General features: G+C 49.8%; 1 protein-coding gene across 1 annotated transcript in view; it reads right to left on the bottom strand.

The window, feature by feature from the left end:
- Positions 1-4,592: 4,592 nt before the first annotated feature.
- Positions 4,593-19,978, bottom strand: part of Kif26b (kinesin family member 26B) — a 405,174-nt gene continuing 389,788 nt past the window's right edge. Inside the window, exons 13-15 of the mRNA XM_050142967.1 lie at positions 14,384-14,586; positions 13,794-13,944; positions 4,593-11,301 (exon numbers count right to left, since the gene is read on the bottom strand). Of these exons, the coding sequence (XP_049998924.1) occupies positions 11,153-11,301; positions 13,794-13,944; positions 14,384-14,586 (503 nt within the window). The 3' untranslated portion in view covers positions 4,593-11,152. The remainder of the gene's footprint in view (positions 11,302-13,793; positions 13,945-14,383; positions 14,587-19,978) is intronic.

Raw genomic sequence — 19,978 nt, 5'->3', positions numbered from 1 at the left:
CCCAGCCTGCCCTCCTGCCAGTCCTCAGGATCAAAGACTGGGACAGGCAGAGCCTCCACCCTAGAGGTCTTCTCTCAGCGGCACAGGTCAGCTGGAGCGGGGCCAGGCGGGATGTGACCGGGGATCAGCTGCCCTCAGGACCTAGTTATGTTCTTGTCAGCGCAAACAAGACTCCGGTGTTTTCGTTTTGCTGTTCGTAGGAAGCTCGGTGTGTTTTAATAAGGACCTTAGAGACACCCTCCTTTGCAAGTGGAAGAATAATTCAGGTGCAGTAATTAGGGTCCGTGCCGTGGCCATCCAGGTGGAGGATCCTAATGAGGGCTTCACTGCCCCTCCACCCTCTTCCTTTCGGGGCTCTCCCACGGGGGGCTTTTACTAGAGAAAGAGCAGATCCACTGTCAGCGAAGGGAAGTCCGGCATTACTCAGGGTTCCCCAGAGAAGCAGAACCAATAGAATGCGTATGTGCAGAGCAGGGAGACCATGGCCCTGCACTCAGGAATAGACTGGCCCAGGAGTCAGCGGCAGACCATGGCACAGAAGCTGGGATGCCACGCAGTGGTCAAACAGGTGCTGATCACGGGCAAGGTGTAGGCCTGCATCTCCAGCACCACAAAAAAAGTAAAGAAATAAAATGACGGCGGCGGGGGGGGGGGGGCAGTCACTAACCCTGAAAGAGATGTCCCTGGAGGCTATGGAGAGGTATCCTACCACTGATGACGTCAAACACACTACCATGGAAAGGGAAGTTCCTCCCTCTCCCCAGGGCACCCTGAGTTGTCTGGGGTCAGGACTGGCATGTGTGGCCTTTCCATGTAACAGGAAACCCTGAGGTTTCTGAAGCTGTGGCTTTTCTAGCCATTGTGGCTCTGACATACAAATTACCTTTTCATACAGCTCTCTCCACTCCCCACATCAAACCTGTAAACCTGAGTGGGTAGGTGGGCAAAGGGCAGGTGGTTAGGATGGGAGTGTGGCTTCTCTCTAGCCCAAGGAGGGGGAATCAATTGAGAATGAGGAGTGTTACTTAAGTTAGCGTTTCGGGATGCCAGAAAGGGAAATTCATGGCACTTTGATGGTGGGAAATCCATAATTTTTCAGAGAGTGTAAGTAAAGAACCAAGGCAGGCCGAGCCTCTTGGACAGGACCCCTCTGCTGCCGCTAGAGTCAAAACATCCCTTCTCCGAAGCAGCTCCCATGGAGGACTGTCTTTCCTTAGCCAGCCATGCAAGGTACTCACACCAGGAGCGACCCCGCCTCTTGCTTCTCCCACTTAGAGTTGATTTGGAATTGCATGTGTATGGGTGGAACATTCTAGACGACACTGAGCCAGACCTCAGCAATATGTAGCTGGACTCAGCTATGTCCTTACAGTCCTGTCCACTCAGTGCCACAACAGTCTTTGCTTGGTGGAGACCCAGAGCTGAGGTCCCAAGCTGGGACAGAGCACAGCTTCTTTCTCTTTTCTTCCCTGGGAACTCTCAACAAGTGATCACAGGAACCCCGAGGTAGGCTCCAGTCTACAGGGCAGAAACCCACCTGTTCACTGATAGTAGAGTTGTCCTTTCATCCCCCAGATAGACAGGCAGATATGCATTAGCACAGCGACTAAGGGGCACAGTTTCTAAACGAGTATGAAGTAAAGACTCCCCAACTGTTTATTCAGAGTGGTGTGGAAAAGAGAAGGCTGGGAGCCACCTCACTTGTCAAGGTGTTGCCGGGACGATTTGTAACTCTGTCGCTCAGCCACTTGGAAGATCTGGGTTGAAGGAACAGGTGGATCCTGAGCGGACAATGAGGCAACTTTCCAGCCTGGGGAAAGTAATGTGAAGACAGTTCTGTAATGTGGGTGGGACTAGCCTTTAAGAACTTCCTATGAGCAATGCTTTGTGTGTGTGAATGAGGGACGTTGACCTCGAGACGTTCTGCAGGAACGGCTCTGCGGAAAGAAGCTGGAATCCAGGAGTCCTGAGTGTTAGTGTTGGTTCCATCTGCAGGTCTCTGAGCAGGGACTCACAACCAAACACCAAACTTAGCCCAAACCCAAATATTATCCCCAATATGAGCCCTAACACTAACCCTACCCTAAACAAAACCCCAACCCAAACTCTAACCCTATCCCTAACTAAAACTCTAACCCTAACCTGCTGCTTACACAAATCCTAACCCTAACACAAAACCTAACCTTAAGCCTAACCTAACCCTAACCTAAACACTAACACAAACCCTAACCCTTAACCTAACCCTAACTACACTTCAGAAGTTCCTACAGAAAAACCTTCAAGTTTTGTTACTGCTAAAGTTTAGATACTAAGTGCCCCCTGCCAGGTCTATGTGGTAATGGGTTTGTCCCCAACCTGGCACTCCTGGGACACCTTTAAGAGGTGAGACCTAAGGGAAAGTTTCTGTGCCATTAGGATGGCCCAGGTGTCCTTCCTCGGGGTACGGGTCCTGCTCCTGTTCCCCTGCCCTCCCCCATCCATTGTATAATGACTGTGTAAGACCTTGGCACTGTGATTTTGGACATCCAGGTTCCTGAACCTTAAGCCAAATTGTTTCTCTTGCTGATAAATAACTCATATTCTGACAAAAGGTCAGAAAATGAACAAAAACCATGGTTGTCTTAGGCCTGCTGAGCAAAAAAAAAGACCAGCTCACAGCGCGCCCCGCCCACTGCCTACCTCTAACCACTGAAAAATCCCCAGGGGAAACCAGACGGGACAGACCATGCCTTGGCTTTGACACCTGAGAACCCAGACATGCCCTGCAACCTCAGAGTCCACTGCAAACCATGGTTCTCAAACCAGTACCTGACTTCAGGACTCCTCAGCCTGGGGGGGGGGGGGGGGGGGGGGGGGGGGGGGTGGGGGGGGGGGGGGGGGGGGGGGGGGGGGGGGGGGAGAGAGAGAGAGAGAGAGAGAGAGAGAGAGAGAGAGAGAGAGAGAGAGAGATTCCCAGAGCACACAGGTTTCTTTTGTATATAAAATTCCCCTTCCTTCCCCTTTGCCTAAACCCTCTGTGTCCTAACTCAATTTCTCTGTGGCTCTGCGCTAAGTCACAGAAAGCACCTCCTGCCCCCAGACACCAAGTTCAGACACGGATGTGCATGCCCTTCTTTAAGATGCGTAGAAGCACAGGCCAAGAACCTGGTTCATCTTCTAAGGGAAGTGCTGAGCCATGTGGAAACTCCTTTTTGTACCTTTGTGAAATGAATGGGCAAGCGAATCCAGGAAACAGGTAGAAGGAGGAAAAGCCAACTCTCTTTGGGGCCATCAGGAGATCTTTATTCCTTGTTCAAGTGGACAGATGAAAGCGTGGCTGCCTGATGTGTGTAAAACTCCTTGTAACAATGTTTTATTCCTCTTGTTAAGGCTAGTTCACAACTAGCAATTTATGCCCAGGGATGTGTCAGAGGAGTAACAGAAGGGATTTACACTCAGTGTTTGTGACAGTGGGAAGTGAGCACAAGCTCACAATCTGTGGCTGGGAACCCGGTGCATGGATGGGACCCAGCCCCCGAGATGAAAGGCTGGCTCTGCAGCTGGCCCAGAGTTCTATCATTAGGGCATGCTCTGTGCTGTTCCAGGAAGTGCACACGGTGGTACTGAGGGGGAAACGGATCTGACAGGGTCATATTTGAGGTTATTTGGAAAGAGGCAGACACAAAGAGAGAAACAGGTGCACACGCACGTGTGCGCACACACACACACAGACAGACACACGCGCGCGCACACACACACACAGAGACAGACAGACACACGCGCATACACATACACACACAGAGAAAGAGCACAAATTAATGGCAACAGCAGCAGCGTTTCTCACTGGTGTGAACTAAAAGGTGATTTTTTATCTCTTAGCTCTAGCTTATCCAGTCTTTAAAAATCAAAGACTAAAGGTGCTTAGGAAGCACACCTGTAATCCCAGCCCTTGGGAGGCTGAGAAAGGCAGGATGCTGTGACTTCAAACCCAGCATGCACAACCTAGCAAGTTCCAGACCAGTCTGGGCTACAGAGTGGGACTTGGTCTCAAACCAAACCAAACAAAAAGTGAAAACCTAAAAAGCAAACCAAGCTCCTGGGTCCCACCATGGAAGAAGGAGCAGGGCAGTTCAAGCCAGGTGTGATGGTGTGTAGTTGCCATGCTGGCACTGAGGAGGCGGGGAAAGGAGGATCCAGGCCAGTGAGAAATCCTGCCTCGAAAAATGTGGTAGACTGTGCCCAGAGAACAGCATCTGAGGTTGACCTCTGCCCCCACACTTAGGTCACACACATGTGTGCCCCATACACACACACACACACACACACACAGATAGCAATCTAGAGACTGTGATTCGGTGGCCTAGCCCTCACTTCCATCCATTCCTGCCTGAGTCTCTGATTCTTTCGAGGACAGCGCCTAGTGGAACTAGACAGGGGAATCCCAGAGACCTGTGGGGCCCCACCCCAACCGGGCTAAGGTGTAGCTTTACCATAGTGACATACCTTGGTCCTTGAATGGAATACCCTTGTGCACAAAAGAACCTGCTGGATAAAGAAGGAGGCATGACTCTGGGGAGAATAAAAGTGAACATTTAATGCCACCATAGTTTGATTCTTTTAAACACCAGATTTTTTTTTTTTTACAACATTTTATACCTCATGTGCCACAAAGTCAGAGACCGTAGCCAGCAAACAACATCTTCACACCAGGAAATCGCACAGAGCTTAACGGTTTCGTGTCACCAGCTGATGAGAACTATAGAATTCCATTCTTTTCTGGACTGTTCTCCAGACAGTCTGTTCATATTTACCATGAGCAAGCCAACAGCTAACTTTTATATAGTTATGTAAAAGCCCATACACAAAACCCAGCCTGCATACAGACTGCTGGGGACCTGCCCAAGGCAGAAGAGTTAAAATTTCAACTATTGAACAAATGACCGTGTTTGAAAAATTAACAGCAAACACTTGAGAGCTAAGAACTTAAGTTTTAAAACAGCACCAATCCTCTACCCAGTTAAAACAGTGACTTTGAAACATCTGACTTAAAATGAAGGCGTATGGACTCGTGAAGTTGCCAATTCTGATACAATCAATGCACTTGGGCAGGCCTTGTCTCCAATTCCCCAATGGGCCCATTTCTACAGATAAGCATATCGATATATACATACATACATCACTCATGTGGACTCTCACAGCCAGAGCTGGAAGAACCGCAAAGATATTGTACCACAATGTCCTCATTTTACAACTTAGAAAATCCGAGTTCCGGAAGCGTTGCTTGTGTGTCCCAGGCCATAGGTAAGTCTACTGTTGGACAACGGAATTAGACTCAGGGCGTTTGTCTGAGGCCCCTCGTCTGCGTTACATGAGCTCTGCACAGACACACCCATATGTACACGTACTGGCACAGAGGAGCCGTGTGTGTTCATGTGCACCCTCTGAGTGTAAGATGGTCTAACAGAGAGAGTCCAGGCATCTGGGCTCATGTCCCAGGTCTGCTGTGAGTTCCTTCTGTGACCCGGGCCAGTTAGTGACTGTGGATGTCATTTTCTTCATCTATATATGTCCTTCCCCATGCTGGGGAGAGCTTCCAAACCATGTGCCACCAGCTACACCATCCCTTCCCTTCCCAACTATCCCAGGAGGGCAGCTTTTATGACTCCTCCACACACTGCCTAATACAGGGGGACCTGAGGCCCAGGAGAATGCAGCAGCCTACCCAAGGTTTATGGCTAATGATGGCACCAGCTGTGGCCCTGGCTCCCCGCCTCCTAGCTCCATCCTTTTCCTCCCAGTTCTAGCTGCCTCCCAAATGAGACTACTGGCCCAAGCTCCTCTCTGCCTTTCAGAGATCCAGCGAGGGGACACATGCCATACGTTTTATGGGTTGTAAGACTCACTAAAGTGCTTTGGTATCTTTAACAAATAGATCGTTACAACATCTATCCAAGGCGAGGACCTCTTGGGGATCTCGGGAATGAGTAAAACAATACTGTCAGCACTTTCCTCAGGAGCTGTGTGGGGACCCAGTTGGAGGAGGCTGCTGGATCCTCTGCTCCTGAGGCCCAGGGAACCTGCTTTCCAACTTCGTCACCACGCCAGCTTGAAAGGAAGAACTCGGTCTCAGTCCCTTTGGCTGCCTACTAGAGAGACAGCCAAGCAAAGCTCTGCGCTTGGAGAAGGACCTCCCACCCCTGGCCCTTCCCTGGCCCATGTCTCTGCTAATAGACTTTGCTGGAGTAAAGAAAACAGAAGAAGACAAACACAGACTGAGCAAGCACACGCTCCAACTCAGAACATGGAGGGCGTTCTTGACCGGGATGCATACATAGATCCAGAAACACGAGCGGTGCTACGGACAATTCTGAGGAGACAAACCATGGATGGTGTTGCTGCAAATCAAGCCTGGCAGTGCAGGAGGCTGGCCGTGTGGAGAGCAGAGACAGGACGACTCCCCCAGGGAAGGCCACTCTAAGGAACCTAAAACGAATGCGTGACTCTGGGATTGGAACGCTTGCTCCCACAACTGTGACACCGGAAATTGCTGTATGTGGAGAATGTTAGGCCTGGGCCCTACCCACAGTGCCACACTGTGTCCAACACTGTGACGTCAGCTCAGGTTTTGCATACGTTCCCACGTTCCCCCATCCCCACCCCAAGTAGAATATGTTTGTTTAGGGATGGATAAATAACTCATAGGAATTTTCAAAAAAGCTTTTTTTTTTTTTTTTGAGAGGATATATAGGATTTAAGAGAGTTTCCTGGGTTAGAATTCTGCTTTTATTCTTATGGAAATGACGCAGAACTTGTCATTTCGAAATATGTTCTGTCTGACACACCAGGAAGATGGCTAAAGGATACAGTTTATACATTGTTTTACGAACAGCTTTGTAATGCCATAAAGTGGTTACAGATATTGTTCAGAAGACGAGAGAGGTATTCTGTGGGATGTAAAAGAACGCTGTGTTTCTGTCACTTCAAAAAAAAAAAAAGCAGACCCATTTACGAATCATGTCTGTGAAACTTGCCCTCCACAGTTTAGCTTGGCATGGAGACCAGCGAGTTGGGCCGACCTCTCCCACTGTGGGGTTGTCCCACGTGTGTTAGCACTGAGGCCACCCCTCTTTCAACGTGGAAAGCTGGGCCAAGCTGGTAGGCGGTGGCAGGGATGTTCCAGGGGCAATGGCAGTGGATGGCTTTGTCAGCTTCAACTTCTAGAACACAGGGTTTCAACCTGTTCCTAATGGGCCCCGGCTTTGGGTTTCAAAGATAAACTCCCCTAAAAGGGAGGAAATGTTTTTGCATTATGTCCAAGGAAAGAACAACATTTGGGAAATCTGTTTTCAATTCTGGAAGGAACTCGTTTTGAGTAATTTCTTTTACAGACCAGAATTCTTGATGGAATAAGGAACCCCAAAAAGCAGTCAGTTCGGGCTCAGGGCTCAATTACAGATCAGCAAAGGTCATGTTTGCACTGGGCAAATTGTGGGCTCTTGCCAACCTCACCTTCGCTATGGGGAAGTCAAGGTCAGACAGCAGCTTCAAAATACAAATCTACCAGGGAGGCGTGTGAATGAGCTCAAATTAATGAGAATCTGAAGGCCAGAGAAGGTGGCTGTTCCCTAGACCTGGGGTCCATGCCCAAATGCTTTTCTGGCTAGAATGGAAAGCAAGCACTCCCTGAGTGTGTAGGTCTTTTTGAAGCGGCTCCCTACACAGTCTGAGTGCTCCTTCCTGGACACAAGGCCCCAAGCTTAAGGCTGAGTCCTGACAAATGGGACCTGGTTCCGGCCTGTTGAACATTTCCGCTGCCCACCCCCGGCCTTTTTCCTGGGGCTGTGTATGGTGGTCTTTACCCCAGGCTCTAGCTCAGGAGCCCTTCTCCTGCTTGGAGGTCAAGGCTGGGGGTCATTGCTGCTGCACTAGGGGCCCCACCTCTGCATTTCTCCCCGTGTTCAGAACAGCAATTGGAGTTGAAATCATACAGGCCAGATTCAACTCTGCTGAGATGAAAGTGAGAGACGGCTACCTGGGGGTGTTCAGGAGGGTTCAAGGAGATCAAAGCCTCCAGCTCTGAGGGGGGCCTTGAAAGCCAAGACAAAGCAGGCTCCCTGGGAGCAGCAGTACCTCTCCCCACCCCCAGATGAGATGAACTAAGGGTGGTTGCCAGTCCTGGGAGAATGATGCCCCTGTCTCAGATTTTTACTCAAATATTTTGTTTTATTTTTTTCTTCCAGTTTTACCTGGCTGCAAATGCTTCTACCTCACATTAAATTCGTTGAAGCAGGGCTAGAGTTGCGGGGGGGGGGGGGGACACAATGGACAGAATTTAAGTAAGGCCTATGTGCCTAAATATTCATTTTAAAGAAACAATTCCTGCCCTTCTATGGACAGATGATGAAATAGAAGTGAGTTTCTTGACGTCCCCTTTGCCCTCTTGTCCCCTCCCTTTGGCCTCCCAGGGGCACTGGCTGAGATGGTAGGCCTACTTCTTTGTGCCTAAAGATTTGCATTCCCACAGGCAGCTCATAGGCAGGGCCAGAAGCAGGTGCATCATGGGAGGCAGGGATTCTCCACAAGTTATCAGTTAAGATAATGCAATGCCATGCGGTAGATCGCGATGTTCACAGTTTACTTTGGAGGGGGTCAGGATATGAGAACGAACAAGAGCTACACACTATTTCACACAATATCTCCCTGCACCGCACCCTGATAGGTCCTGGGGGATGCCCTGCTATGTGGATGTGGCCTCCTAGGAGGCTTACCTGGCTTGGTGAAAGAACCTTAGGAACACCGCCAAGCCACCAGTGCTGTAGCATGAAGTTGCTTGGAATGTATGCAAGCAGGTATTTATGGGAGGCAGCTGAAGGCCTCTCCCCCAAGACAACCTGCTGACTGAGAGTCTGCTCTCTTCGGATGAGTCAGCCTGGTCTCACTCCAGCAAAGGCACTGGGCTCTGTTGGTGGCCAGCTAAAGGATTCCCTGAGGCCCGGTGACCTCAGGGTTGAGGGAAAAGGCAGCAGGGACTAAAGCCAAGCTCATAGATACTAATCAAACGAACCTGCTCTGGAGAAGGGAAAAGACATCCAGACATGCTCTCTTTTAAAATCTTTCCCAAGCCAAGGCCTTTCATGAAAAACAAAACACAGAAGTATATTTGAAGCCAGCAATCAAAACAGATGTTCATAGTATTGGCATCCCTATGAGTCCAGAGCTTCCAAGAACATTGCTGTTAAGCAGGCCGAGCACACATGTGTTAAGAGGCTGAGCTCAGCCCTGAGCCCAGGACTCCTGGAGAATGGCACTGGGGAGGAGCTGTGGAAGATCTGGGGAGGCCCTGTTTCCCTAGGAGACAGAGGGGGAAATGTGCTATTCCAGAGCTCAGACCATCCAGCAGCTTGGGACCCCTCTTCGTAAGAGTCAGCTCTTAGGAATGTGTGAAGCGGTACCTGTGACCCATGGGGCTGGCTTTTGATCCACAGGGCTGACCTCTAGAACAGTCAAGCTGGTGGTTTCATGTGAGCCATGTTCTGGGTAGAGGATCAGGTGCCATGGCACTCACATGACTGCAGCTTCTATGTGGTATATTGGCCACATACCACGCTGCGCTGGGATGCATGTGTCCAGAGAAAGGGCCGGTCCAGAAATACAAAGTTCTTTCTCTTTGGGGAGCATCTGGGTTCAAGGAGTTGGTTAGTGGGAGGGCGTGGATGCCAAGTCCTCTTTCCAACCCCCCTGAGCATGTGTAGGCTCCTGGAGAGAGAATTTTTGGTTCTCCTGGGATGCTCAGTTTTTCCAGCAGCCTATGGTCAGCCAATGCCTGGCCGTTCCATGCCTCAGCCCTATGTTCCTAACATGGTCCAACAACCCTGAAGGCAGGGGAGTAATCTGAGAATGAAGTCCTCAGTTTTAGTGGGGAGCAAGACCTAGGTCTCCCCATTTATTCAGCTCTGACCTGCACATCTGGGGTCCTAGAATTTAGAGATGTGATTCCTCTCAGTGCCTCAGGACACCAAGGCCACAGGGACAAGCTACAGAGGCTTTAGGATAGAGGTGAGAGCTGACCTCTTGCTAGTGGACAGGATCCTGGGTGACAAAAAAGCTATGCAACCCCAACCCCAAGCTTCCTTTTTCTAAAAGGATGTCAAGTCCCTGAACCTGTGTAAGCCCAAGAGTCTCAACACAGACAACCTCCACCCTGTGTAATAACACCATATTGCATGAAGACAAAGAAACAGGGTTCGGCTCGAGTTGTCCAACCTTTTCATCCATAGGCTTTGGGCTAGAAAGGAGCATGAACTTGTTTTGAGGGCCACAGATACACGAAACAAAGAAGAACAGGTCACCCTGAACCCTTCCCCTTAAAGACATCCCTCCTCATCACTAATGCTCATGCGCACCCATTCCATGCCCGACCCTGGAGCTGTTGGCTGACCTGCTGTTCACGGAAGGTGGCGTCTTCTGTCCCCTGCCCTCCTAAACCTCCCTGGGAAACACACTGGCTCATGCCAATGGAGTCTCCGTGTTCTGAGTGGCCTTAGCGGAACAACCATGAAAGACAGTTAACATTTATTCAGCTGCAATACTGATTAGGAAATAGCACAACAAACACAACTTCTCGGGAACAAACAGCAAGTCAGAACCAAGAGAAAACAAGCCGCAAATGCATGTCAAAAACTGGGTTGAGTTTTCGGGTTTTGTTGATTTCTTCTTGACTAGCACCATCTGGACACAAGAAAGAACGAACACAAATGTTTGGATAATCATAAAGATTTGCAAGGCACTTAATCCATCATTCTGGGTCGTCTTGTTGGTGTTCTGCTTTCAATGGCAATCCCGCGTCACCCTCCCCTTCCTCACGACTGCAAGGTAAGAATCTCTTGGCTAGCAGTCCTTATGTACAGAGTTCTTCAAGGTTCCTCAAAGTGCTTTCTCAGTCCCACGGGTTTTCCCATCACTTCCTCCTTCCACGTGTTGGTGTCTTTACCTTTCTTCCCTACAGAAAACAAAGGAAACATCGCCTTTCGCTCCTCGCTCACTCCAGACTTGCCACCAACCTTCATCCGCATCCTAGTGTCTTGAGTGTTGCCAGCACAGAGGGCCTGGGAGGGTGGTGTCCTGCTGAAGTCCTAGGGAGCGAGGGCCTGACCGGCTTGGAGTCCGCTGGTCCTTATCGGCGCCTGGAGGTGATGTCAAAGCAGGTGATCATCATGAGATGGGCCTTGCAGAAGTTGACACGACTCTCCAGGCGCTCTGTCACGCCTTCCAGCGCCTCCAGGTACTCCAGGGAATCCAGCTGCAGGACCTGCTCCAAGTCAACTGAAAGAGAAAGGAGCTCCTGGAGATGGGACAGCTACTTGTAGGAAGGGATACCTCCACCTCCTCCTCTGGGCTAAGGTCGCCTGAGGTGGAATGACACACACACACACACCCGTTGTGGTTTCTAGCTCCTGATATTCAGAGATGGTTCTGAGGAACAGGGAGGTGGTCTAGAACCTTCCCATGTTTGCCCCCGCTGCCTCCAGCACAGATTTGTGAGGTCCCCACTCCACTGATCTCTTAACCAAGGCAAGCAACTCTAGGGTGCTATGGCAGCAAGAGTCCGCCTTTCAGGAGTGGCGTTACCTGAGTGACATGCACACCCCACCTCCCTGGAGAGAGCAGGCTCCCATTCCTGTACGATCTCACTCACTGGTCACTGGGGAGGGAGGATATGATGTTTAAAACACATGCATTAATAATTAAAATTCCCTTGAGCTCAAAAAGGCAAGTTGAGTCATATAACCATGACGCCTTGCACCCAAAATCTTTGTCCATTCCCTTCCTCGGGGCAGAGGTCTGGGGTCCCTTTGCCCCATGATGACTTGGCGGAGTGGTAGATGGCCTGGTCCCTGTTCTAGGGGTACTGCCAAAGGTCCACATGGGAGTGAAGCATGGACAACAGTGTGGGTGGCCTGGCAGGGGCTTCACATTGGAGTCTTAGCTGGGCCACATCACCTCAGCTGGCATCACTTCTTAAACAGCAACGCAAGTGGAGCAAGTGACAGGATTCCTGCCCTCTCCTCCTTGGGTTTCTGACAAGAATGGAGCTGCAGATGAGATGAGGTGCAAACCTGCTACAGACACGCGAGGTCTGTGGTGGAGTGGGGCTCTCTCTACAGGGGCAGCCTCCATCTAGTCAGAAAGGGTTCCTGTTCACGCTTATATTGCCAGTGCGGACTGCAGCTAGAAACAGGTTACTGAAATCAGAGCCTCACCCTTCTGTAAACACATCAGGCGATATCACAGGCCCTGGAAAGAGGCAGTGGGAGGACAAACTAAAACTGGAGGTGGATCCCCGCACATGGCCGTTCTGGCACGGCCTGCAGCCCATCTGAGAGCGTCAGCATGCAGCCTCCTTGATTTTTTTTCCAATTCCTGTTTTAAATTTGTCTTTTTTTAAAAAAAAATCTGTATTTTCCTCTTTCATGTAACATTCTATCCCTTGTTTTTCTCAGCACAAAAAAAAAAAAAAAAATTACTGACTCTTGACATGGACCAAGGCAGGAAGAGAGCAATCTCCCCCTCCAGCCATCTGAGGCCCATGTGTACTGATAGGCAAACTCATTCACATCCCAGAAAAAAAGAGGAAGTTTGGAAAATGAAGATCATTTTCAAGCCTGCCTTGGGCATAAGCTGCTTTTGAAAAACAAAATTCTAAGAAGCGGTTGAAAATGAGGGTTCTGCCTAAGGGAAGCCCCTGTGGTTAGGATCCATAGGAGATCCATAGGAGAAGCAAGTGAGAGCAGAGAAGGAGAAAGAGGCATAGGGTGTGTGTTAATGTCTCAGTCACATTTTAGCTCACGTCCTTGTTCCTATGCTGGTCTTGTTCAACCTTAGATGAAGACACTGTTGTTGCGAGAGGTTGTGTCTTCGTTCAAATCCTCCACCAAGGAATTAACCTTGTACCATGGAAGCAGGCATTGAAGCATCCTACCTCCAGGAGCCGCCAGCTGACTGAACTCTGAGGTAACTGCAGCTCTTCCCACCAGATGCTAAACACCCTCTCTAGGCCGTGCAGCCTAAGCACTTATTCTGGCTTAGAACCCCCCTATGAGACAGGCTTAGCCACTCTTTTTTACACTAAGGAAACCAAGACCCAGAGAGTCAAACATTCCCCAAAGTCACACAGTTAGCATATAGCAAAAAAACAAAAACAAAAAAACAACCAGTATCCAAATCAGGTCTACGGGACCTTGAGCAGAGCCACAGGTGCAATGAAACACAGGAGGACTCTCTGTCCCATAGGCTACCCAGAAAGAGGCAATGTGACAGTGGGTTATTGCTCTCAGTGGGTACAATCAGGAACTGGTAGATCCTGGCCCGTCTGTACCGGTCTCATTTCCACTCTGTTTTTAAACCAGCTCTTTGAGACCCAATCCTAAGCTGCCGGGCTCTACCTTTGAGTTTCCTGTGAGGGGGCACCAAGAGGGGGGTGACCTTAGGAGAAGAGTGTTCCAAAAGGGGTGCGGGTAGCTGAGGGTTGGTGGGAAGAGCTGAGCAGGAAAGTGGGGGAGAGAGTGTTTGTAATGCTGTTAACATATTTTACCCACAGACAAGTCTTCCAGGATTGGTCCTGAACCAATGTACCAGTCTGGTCAAAGTTAAGCCTTCTTTTGCAGTAAATGGAATGACGAGGAACAAATACATTAGAGCTAATCCAATCTATCCCTCAACAGGAGCAGTAGCATTGTGGAGAGTGACCAGGTGGTTAAGATCACCTGGGCTTTTGGCTAACGGAGATAACCCCAGGGCAGGTCCCTCAGACTTACATTCACGAAGCCACTTGTTGGGGTCCAGCATCAGGTACTGTTTGGTTGCTTCCAGCTCCTTCATCAGCCACTCGTACTTGGCTCGGACCTCAGCGATTCTCTGCTGCCGATGCTCCAGGATTTTCAGCTTGGCATTGAAGCACATGACCTCCTGCCCACAGAGGAAGTGGGGGTTGGAGAGGGAGAGAAGCAGAAGGCCATCCCTCTGCTCTGACTCTGTCCCGAAGCCTCCTCCAGAAGGACAAAAGCCCAGCTTCCCAGAAGCATGGCAGGGAGCCTTGTGACCTCAACAGACAAGACAACTCCCAAGAGACTACTGAAGGCTATTCTCACCTAGAAGGCACATGATCCCTCGAAATGTTGGTGTTCACTAGGGTGTAAAAACCTCAAAACAAGAAACCAGAGAAGTCCCTGAGCCCATCAGGCTGCAGCTCACTAACACTTAAGGTGTTCCAGAGAAGGAGCATATAGCGCCTATCCCACAACCCCGCCGCCACCCACTGCCCACACTGAGCCTGAGAAGGCTCCCCTGAAGTTCTTAGGGCAGGACCTGCCAGGAACTGGGACCCTTGGGAAGGAAGTGGCCTCACCTTGCTGGCTCCCCCTCTTCGTCGCTGAAGTCTCTCCACATCATCAATTTCATAGACTTTAATCTCAAAAGGTTCCCCAAGCCCCCTCTGGGTGCTCCTTAGGGGGCCGTCCACCCAGCGGACCCCTGTGCTGCTGGCAGTTTTCCTCACAGGTGATGGGGTGTCAAGGGACAACGCCGGAATGAGCCTCCGCCTCTGAGAACCTAAGGCAAGAAGAGGAGATGCCGGTGAAAGCATAGGGTCATGATGAACATTCCCTCATTAGCCACAGTCAGAACAGAAAACATCCACCATCAGCTTTGGAGCCATGTGTGAAGTCCTCCAGCCTCCCACTACCCATTTGGCCTCTTAACCCATCGTTTGCTTCATCCCCAGGGGAACAAAATCCTTGTTTGGCCTTCAGGGCCACCTCCTACCAGGCTGATGTGGGAGTGTCATATCAATCTGTTGATTTCATTGGCTGAGCAATAAAGAAACTGCTGGCCCTGATAGGTTATAAGATAGGTGGGCGGAATAAACAGAATAGGATGCTGGGCGGAAGAGGAAGTGAGGTTAGACTCTGCTCTGCTCCCGAAGAGACGCCATGCTCAGCTCTCCCGGGTAGACGCGATAGCTCTGCTCTCTGAGGCACACGCGATGAAGATGGACATAGGCTAGAATCTTCCTGGTAAGCGCACCTTGGGGTGCTTACAAACATTACTAGAAATGGGCTAGTCCAGGTGCAAGAATTAGCCTGTAAGGGCTAGAGTTCATGGGCCAAGCAGTTAAATGAATACAGTTTGTGTGTTGTTATTTCGGGCATGAGCTAGCCAAGCGGCTGGGGTGTTGGGGATGCAGCCCTGCCACTCCTATTTCAACACCAGGCACTCCCAGCATCCCCCAGAGTATGCAGGGAAGGACATGAGCCAGGCTGGCACAACACAACCCTGGCAGGGCTGGGTGCTCTGATGAAGTTATAGGTGTCCCAGCTACGGGAACAATGTCCTAGTGTTTGGTACTGTATCCGGAGGCCTGCTATAAGAGATGTCATAAACTACCCAAGAAGCCTTCTACTCTGTGAAGAAGGCTGCAAGCTGCACCCCACTCCCAGTCGTCCTTCTCTACATGGGGGAGGTGATGGGGGGACCTCTGGCCTCACACACAACGGAAGAGAGCTCTTCCATCACACATGGAGCTTCTCCATGTGGACAAGTCTAATCTTGGCGGATGTATGCATGGCGTCTCATTAGATCCCCGCATGAGATGAGACAGGTACAAAGATGGCGGACGCTCTTCCTGAGTCTTCTCTTTGTGTGTGAAGGTTCATGTGTGGGCACAGGTGCTCACACACATGTAGACAGGCTTGTGGTGGCTAGAGGTCACTCTTCAGCCATCATCCACCTTGGTTTTTGAGACATTGGCATGGAGCTTGCTGAGTAGACTAGGCTGGCCAGCCAACAAGCCCCAGCAATCCACTTGTCTCTGTGACCCCAGCACTGAGATTACACACATCTGACTTTTTCTTTATTTTCTCTCCTCTCCCTTTCCTCCATTCCTTCCACCCTCCCTCCCTTCCTTCTTTTCTCCCTTAATGTAGGTTCTGAAGATTGAATGCAGGTCCTCATACCTATGTGGCAAGTACTTTACTATGCCAGCTGCCTCCTTAGACCCAGAATTCCTTACTTCACACACATACATGAAGGCTATGTATTAATGGTCATTAATTGATTCCTGGCTTGTGGCACTTTCAGGATGTGGCAGAACCACTTTGAAGAGGTTGGGCCTAGTGGCAGAAAGTTAGGTCACTGGGGGAAGTACCTTTGACATATCTCTAAACACAAACTATAAATTGCCAATAACTAGCTGGGTGGTGGTGATACACTCCTTTAATTCCAGCACTCAGGAGGCAGAGGCAGGCGGATCTCTGTGAGTTCAAGGCCAGCCTGGTCAACAGAGCTAGTTTCAGGACAAGTTCCAAGGCTACAGGGAAACTCTGTCTCGAAACAAAACAAAACAAAGAAAAATTGCCAGGTTGCTGGTGGGATCTGGGGTAAGTGTCAGCAACATCAAGCCACGAGAAATAGAAACCACCAGCTAAGTAGATATCCTAAAGCATACTGCCCCTTCATCAACCAGCACATGGTCAAGACACGAAGACATTCAGTGCGTAAACACAACACTTGGGTTGATAACTCTCTTCCTAAGGTTGTATCATGAATGGGTCAGGTTTGGTTTAAGAAGTGCACAACTGGCTGGGCAGACATTGTTCCCCACTGGGCCAGGTTATCTTCACTCTAATTCAGAGCTTGAGGCTACACGGTGGTGTGTTCCCTACCGCAGAGGGCTAGCTGGGAGCTGTGAAGAATCAATGAAAATCTACTCACACAAGTTCCTCTTGAGAGTTTATAATGACTTTCCGTTGCTGACTATGCTCTATCGTGTGCTTTTAGTACAGTTCTACAGAGCTCTACAGAATGCATCTGTGTGCTCTTATTACAGTGCCCACGTGCTCAAGGGGTAATGCCACCTGGCTGCACCTTTTCCAGGCTCTCACTACGCTCACTGAGAATGTGTCCCTTGAATGCACCCCACTATGTTGCAGTAAGTGGGCCATACACTTGCCGCTCCAAACCTGGGCTCCCATGATTTATTTTCTCAGCCTCCAAAGCCATCCACTCTGTCTGTCTAAGGACAGGCCCTTCCCCCACAGCCGTCTTCGCTTGCTTTGATTGGCAGGATCTTCTTGCCTATGGCAGAAAGCTTCCTGCGCTGCTGGTCGGCAGGATGTGCCCAGCACGTGGCAGTATGTCTCTGTTCGCTGCTCCCTTTCATGCTATTACTCCTCTCTCTGAATATTTCACACCTCTCAGAGTTGTCTTACACCCCACCAGGCTGCCCATCCTCCCACATCACCAGCTCTGTCTGGGAGTGTAGAGGATGCCTGATCAGTGTCCGGCAACTGCTGCGGGGCAGATCCCAGAGGCCAGTGTTTTACAGGTGTGGTCTACAGAGTGACACTGTTAGGAAGAGGTAGAACATTTGGAAGGTGGGGACATGACTTTGAATGGAATTGTGGGAATGCAGCTTCTTTCTCCCTTTGCGTCACTCTCTACTCCTGGGATGTGCTGCCTCAGCACTGGCCCCAAAACCAAGGTCAACGGATCATGACTGAACCCAGAACATGAAATAGCCTCTCTCCTTTTTAAGACGATCATCTCAAACATTATAGTAACAAAAAACTGTCTAATGCAATAACTAAAAATGAAGTTCACTAACGTACGGTTTTTCTATGGAAAGAACGTCAGACTATTGTTTTTAGTTTTATAATAATAATATGCCCAGCATTATTTATCAAACTCACCATTTTTGTTGTACATAAGAAAATTGAGGCCCAAGAAAGGCAAAATAAAAGTCACATAGCTCATGGCCCCAAGTTTAATCTTTCCCATACGCCATGCTGTAAGCCCAACCTCATGTGCTGTTCGCCAGCGTGGGTCTCTAGGAAGAGCTTGAATGGTGGTGACACGCGGCAATGCTGGATGAACTCTACTGCTACATAGACATCACACGGGATTCAGAGGGCTCGTGGCTGTTTCCCAGCGACACAATTCTAATTCTTTCCCAGTAAGAAAACAACTAAATCACCGCAGTTCTCCGGATGCAGAGGCGATCCCAGATAAAAGATAACTGCCTCCTTTGCAATTCTGAATCCCAGACATCGCCCGTGACCGAGGACTGGCCGTCTAGTTAGAAGTACCCTTTGAGGAGTCTTATGGCTTCTCTTAAAGAAGTTGTTTGTGATTTATGTTGATCGCGTCTGACAGCCAGCATCTCTCTTAATAATAATCATAAATAAGCCAGACAAGGTCACCTAACCTGAAATGAGCCCATCTTCCCAGCCGTATCCATCACCGAGCCCTCGGTCTATGGTGGCTGAGCACAGAGGTCTAATGCTTGGGATACCCCGTATTAAATCCCATCTCCAGCCCCTTCCCTGGCATTTTTATGTCACACCATTTTCCTTCAATAGCCTTCTGAGAGGAGTCCCTCGGAGAGCAGTGGCTACGAAGGGAGTTGGCCCTGGGCAAGGACAGGCGCAGCGTCCACCACGTCGCTCTGAGCAGTTACGTACACTTTGCTTCCTTTCGTTCGTTCGCTTTCCTGCTTCAGTCCAGCGTTACAGCCAAACCAATGTATTAAGAAGCCCTGACTAGAAAGTTTCCGGCAGTGGAAGAATAAAGTAACTGGGTTGCAACTCACTAAATTAGAAAACAGAAACACATTCCACCGGGAAAACACAGGTGAACCTTGAAGCGAGCCTTGCGCTGTTCTCCAGGCTTTGAAGATCAACATGGAGCAAGCAGTAATAACAATGCCTGTCAATCAAGTACTAGGAAGGCTAGCATGTTTATTTCCCATGAAGACTGGTGTTCTTAAATATCTTGCTATTTTCAGCAACTAACACCAGCGCGTTTCAGGGCTCCTGGCCCCGGGGATAGGCCACAGTGACTGCCTTGTTGCACCAAGAGCTTGTCACTTGTCACCCCATCTTACATGGGGGTCGTCTGCAAAGCCAGAGACAGGGATGGAATAAGAGCTGAGCGTGAGCACAGCAGACTCAGAAACACACAGCCAGGAAATGCAGATGCCACAGCGGCAGCAGCCACAGCAGTGCCTGAGCCTGCCCAGAATGGAGGGCCCTCACTGCTGCCTCGTGCCATGATCTGCAATGGCTGGACAGATGGATGGGCCTCTCTAGATCACGGCATATGGTAATGGGAAACCATAAGCTTACATTGTCCCTTGAGATGGAATTCTGTGATCCCAGGAAGACAAATGGTTTATGGTGGGCATTGATCTCAGCCCTTATGTGGACCTGTCCCTTGCAGAGCCTGGGGGTTATAGCTGGCAGGAAACAGGCAAAACCAATCCCATGGCAGGTAGTGGAAGCCCACGGGCTGTTCCTGCAGCAGCTACCATCGAGAGAAGGCTCCGTTTCTGCATGTCATCCCGTCTCTTAATCCTGGCCAGGCTGGTAGCACTGACACACAGGGCAAAGGATCAAGAAAGCTCTCGATTGCAGAGCCTGGCAGGGCATACAGGACATTGAACAGGCAAGACAGGCCACAAGGACGTTATACTCTGCTGTCCTCACTCAGCAGAGGTTCAGGAGTATACATAGGGCAAATGATTTTATTTAGTTAAGAACAAAAAACAGAAGCTTTCTGCACTGAGGACAATTTCTTTAGCATCCAGTGACGAACCGATGGTTTCAGGAAAAACTCTCATGGTATCTAAATTATTCTCAGTACCTTTGCCTTTGTCTCTGAATTTCCCTCCTGACTGTCCTCTGAGTTCATGAACTCCATGGCACCTGGGCCACCAGCTCTGACCTTGGTCTTTTTTTTTTTTTTTTTTTTTTTTTGTCCAACATAACTTGCTGTCACATGTCCACCCCAAGCTCCAAGGAACCCATCAGTTGCTCAGATGTGAGGAACCTTCTGATGGCACACTCTGGACATGGCAGAGAGTCACCCTGCAAGCAGGTGGGCAGGGCAGCATGGACACCTACTGCTTAACACTTAGGGAGGGGCACTGCAGGAAACCTGTGGTTGT

This window comes from Alexandromys fortis, unplaced genomic scaffold (genome assembly GCF_014885135.2).
Source record: "Alexandromys fortis isolate MF-2015 unplaced genomic scaffold, M_Fortis_MF-2015_v1.1 scaffold_51, whole genome shotgun sequence".
Taxonomy (NCBI): Eukaryota; Metazoa; Chordata; class Mammalia; order Rodentia; family Cricetidae; genus Alexandromys; species Alexandromys fortis.
This window is presented reverse-complemented; position numbering and strand designations above follow the sequence as displayed.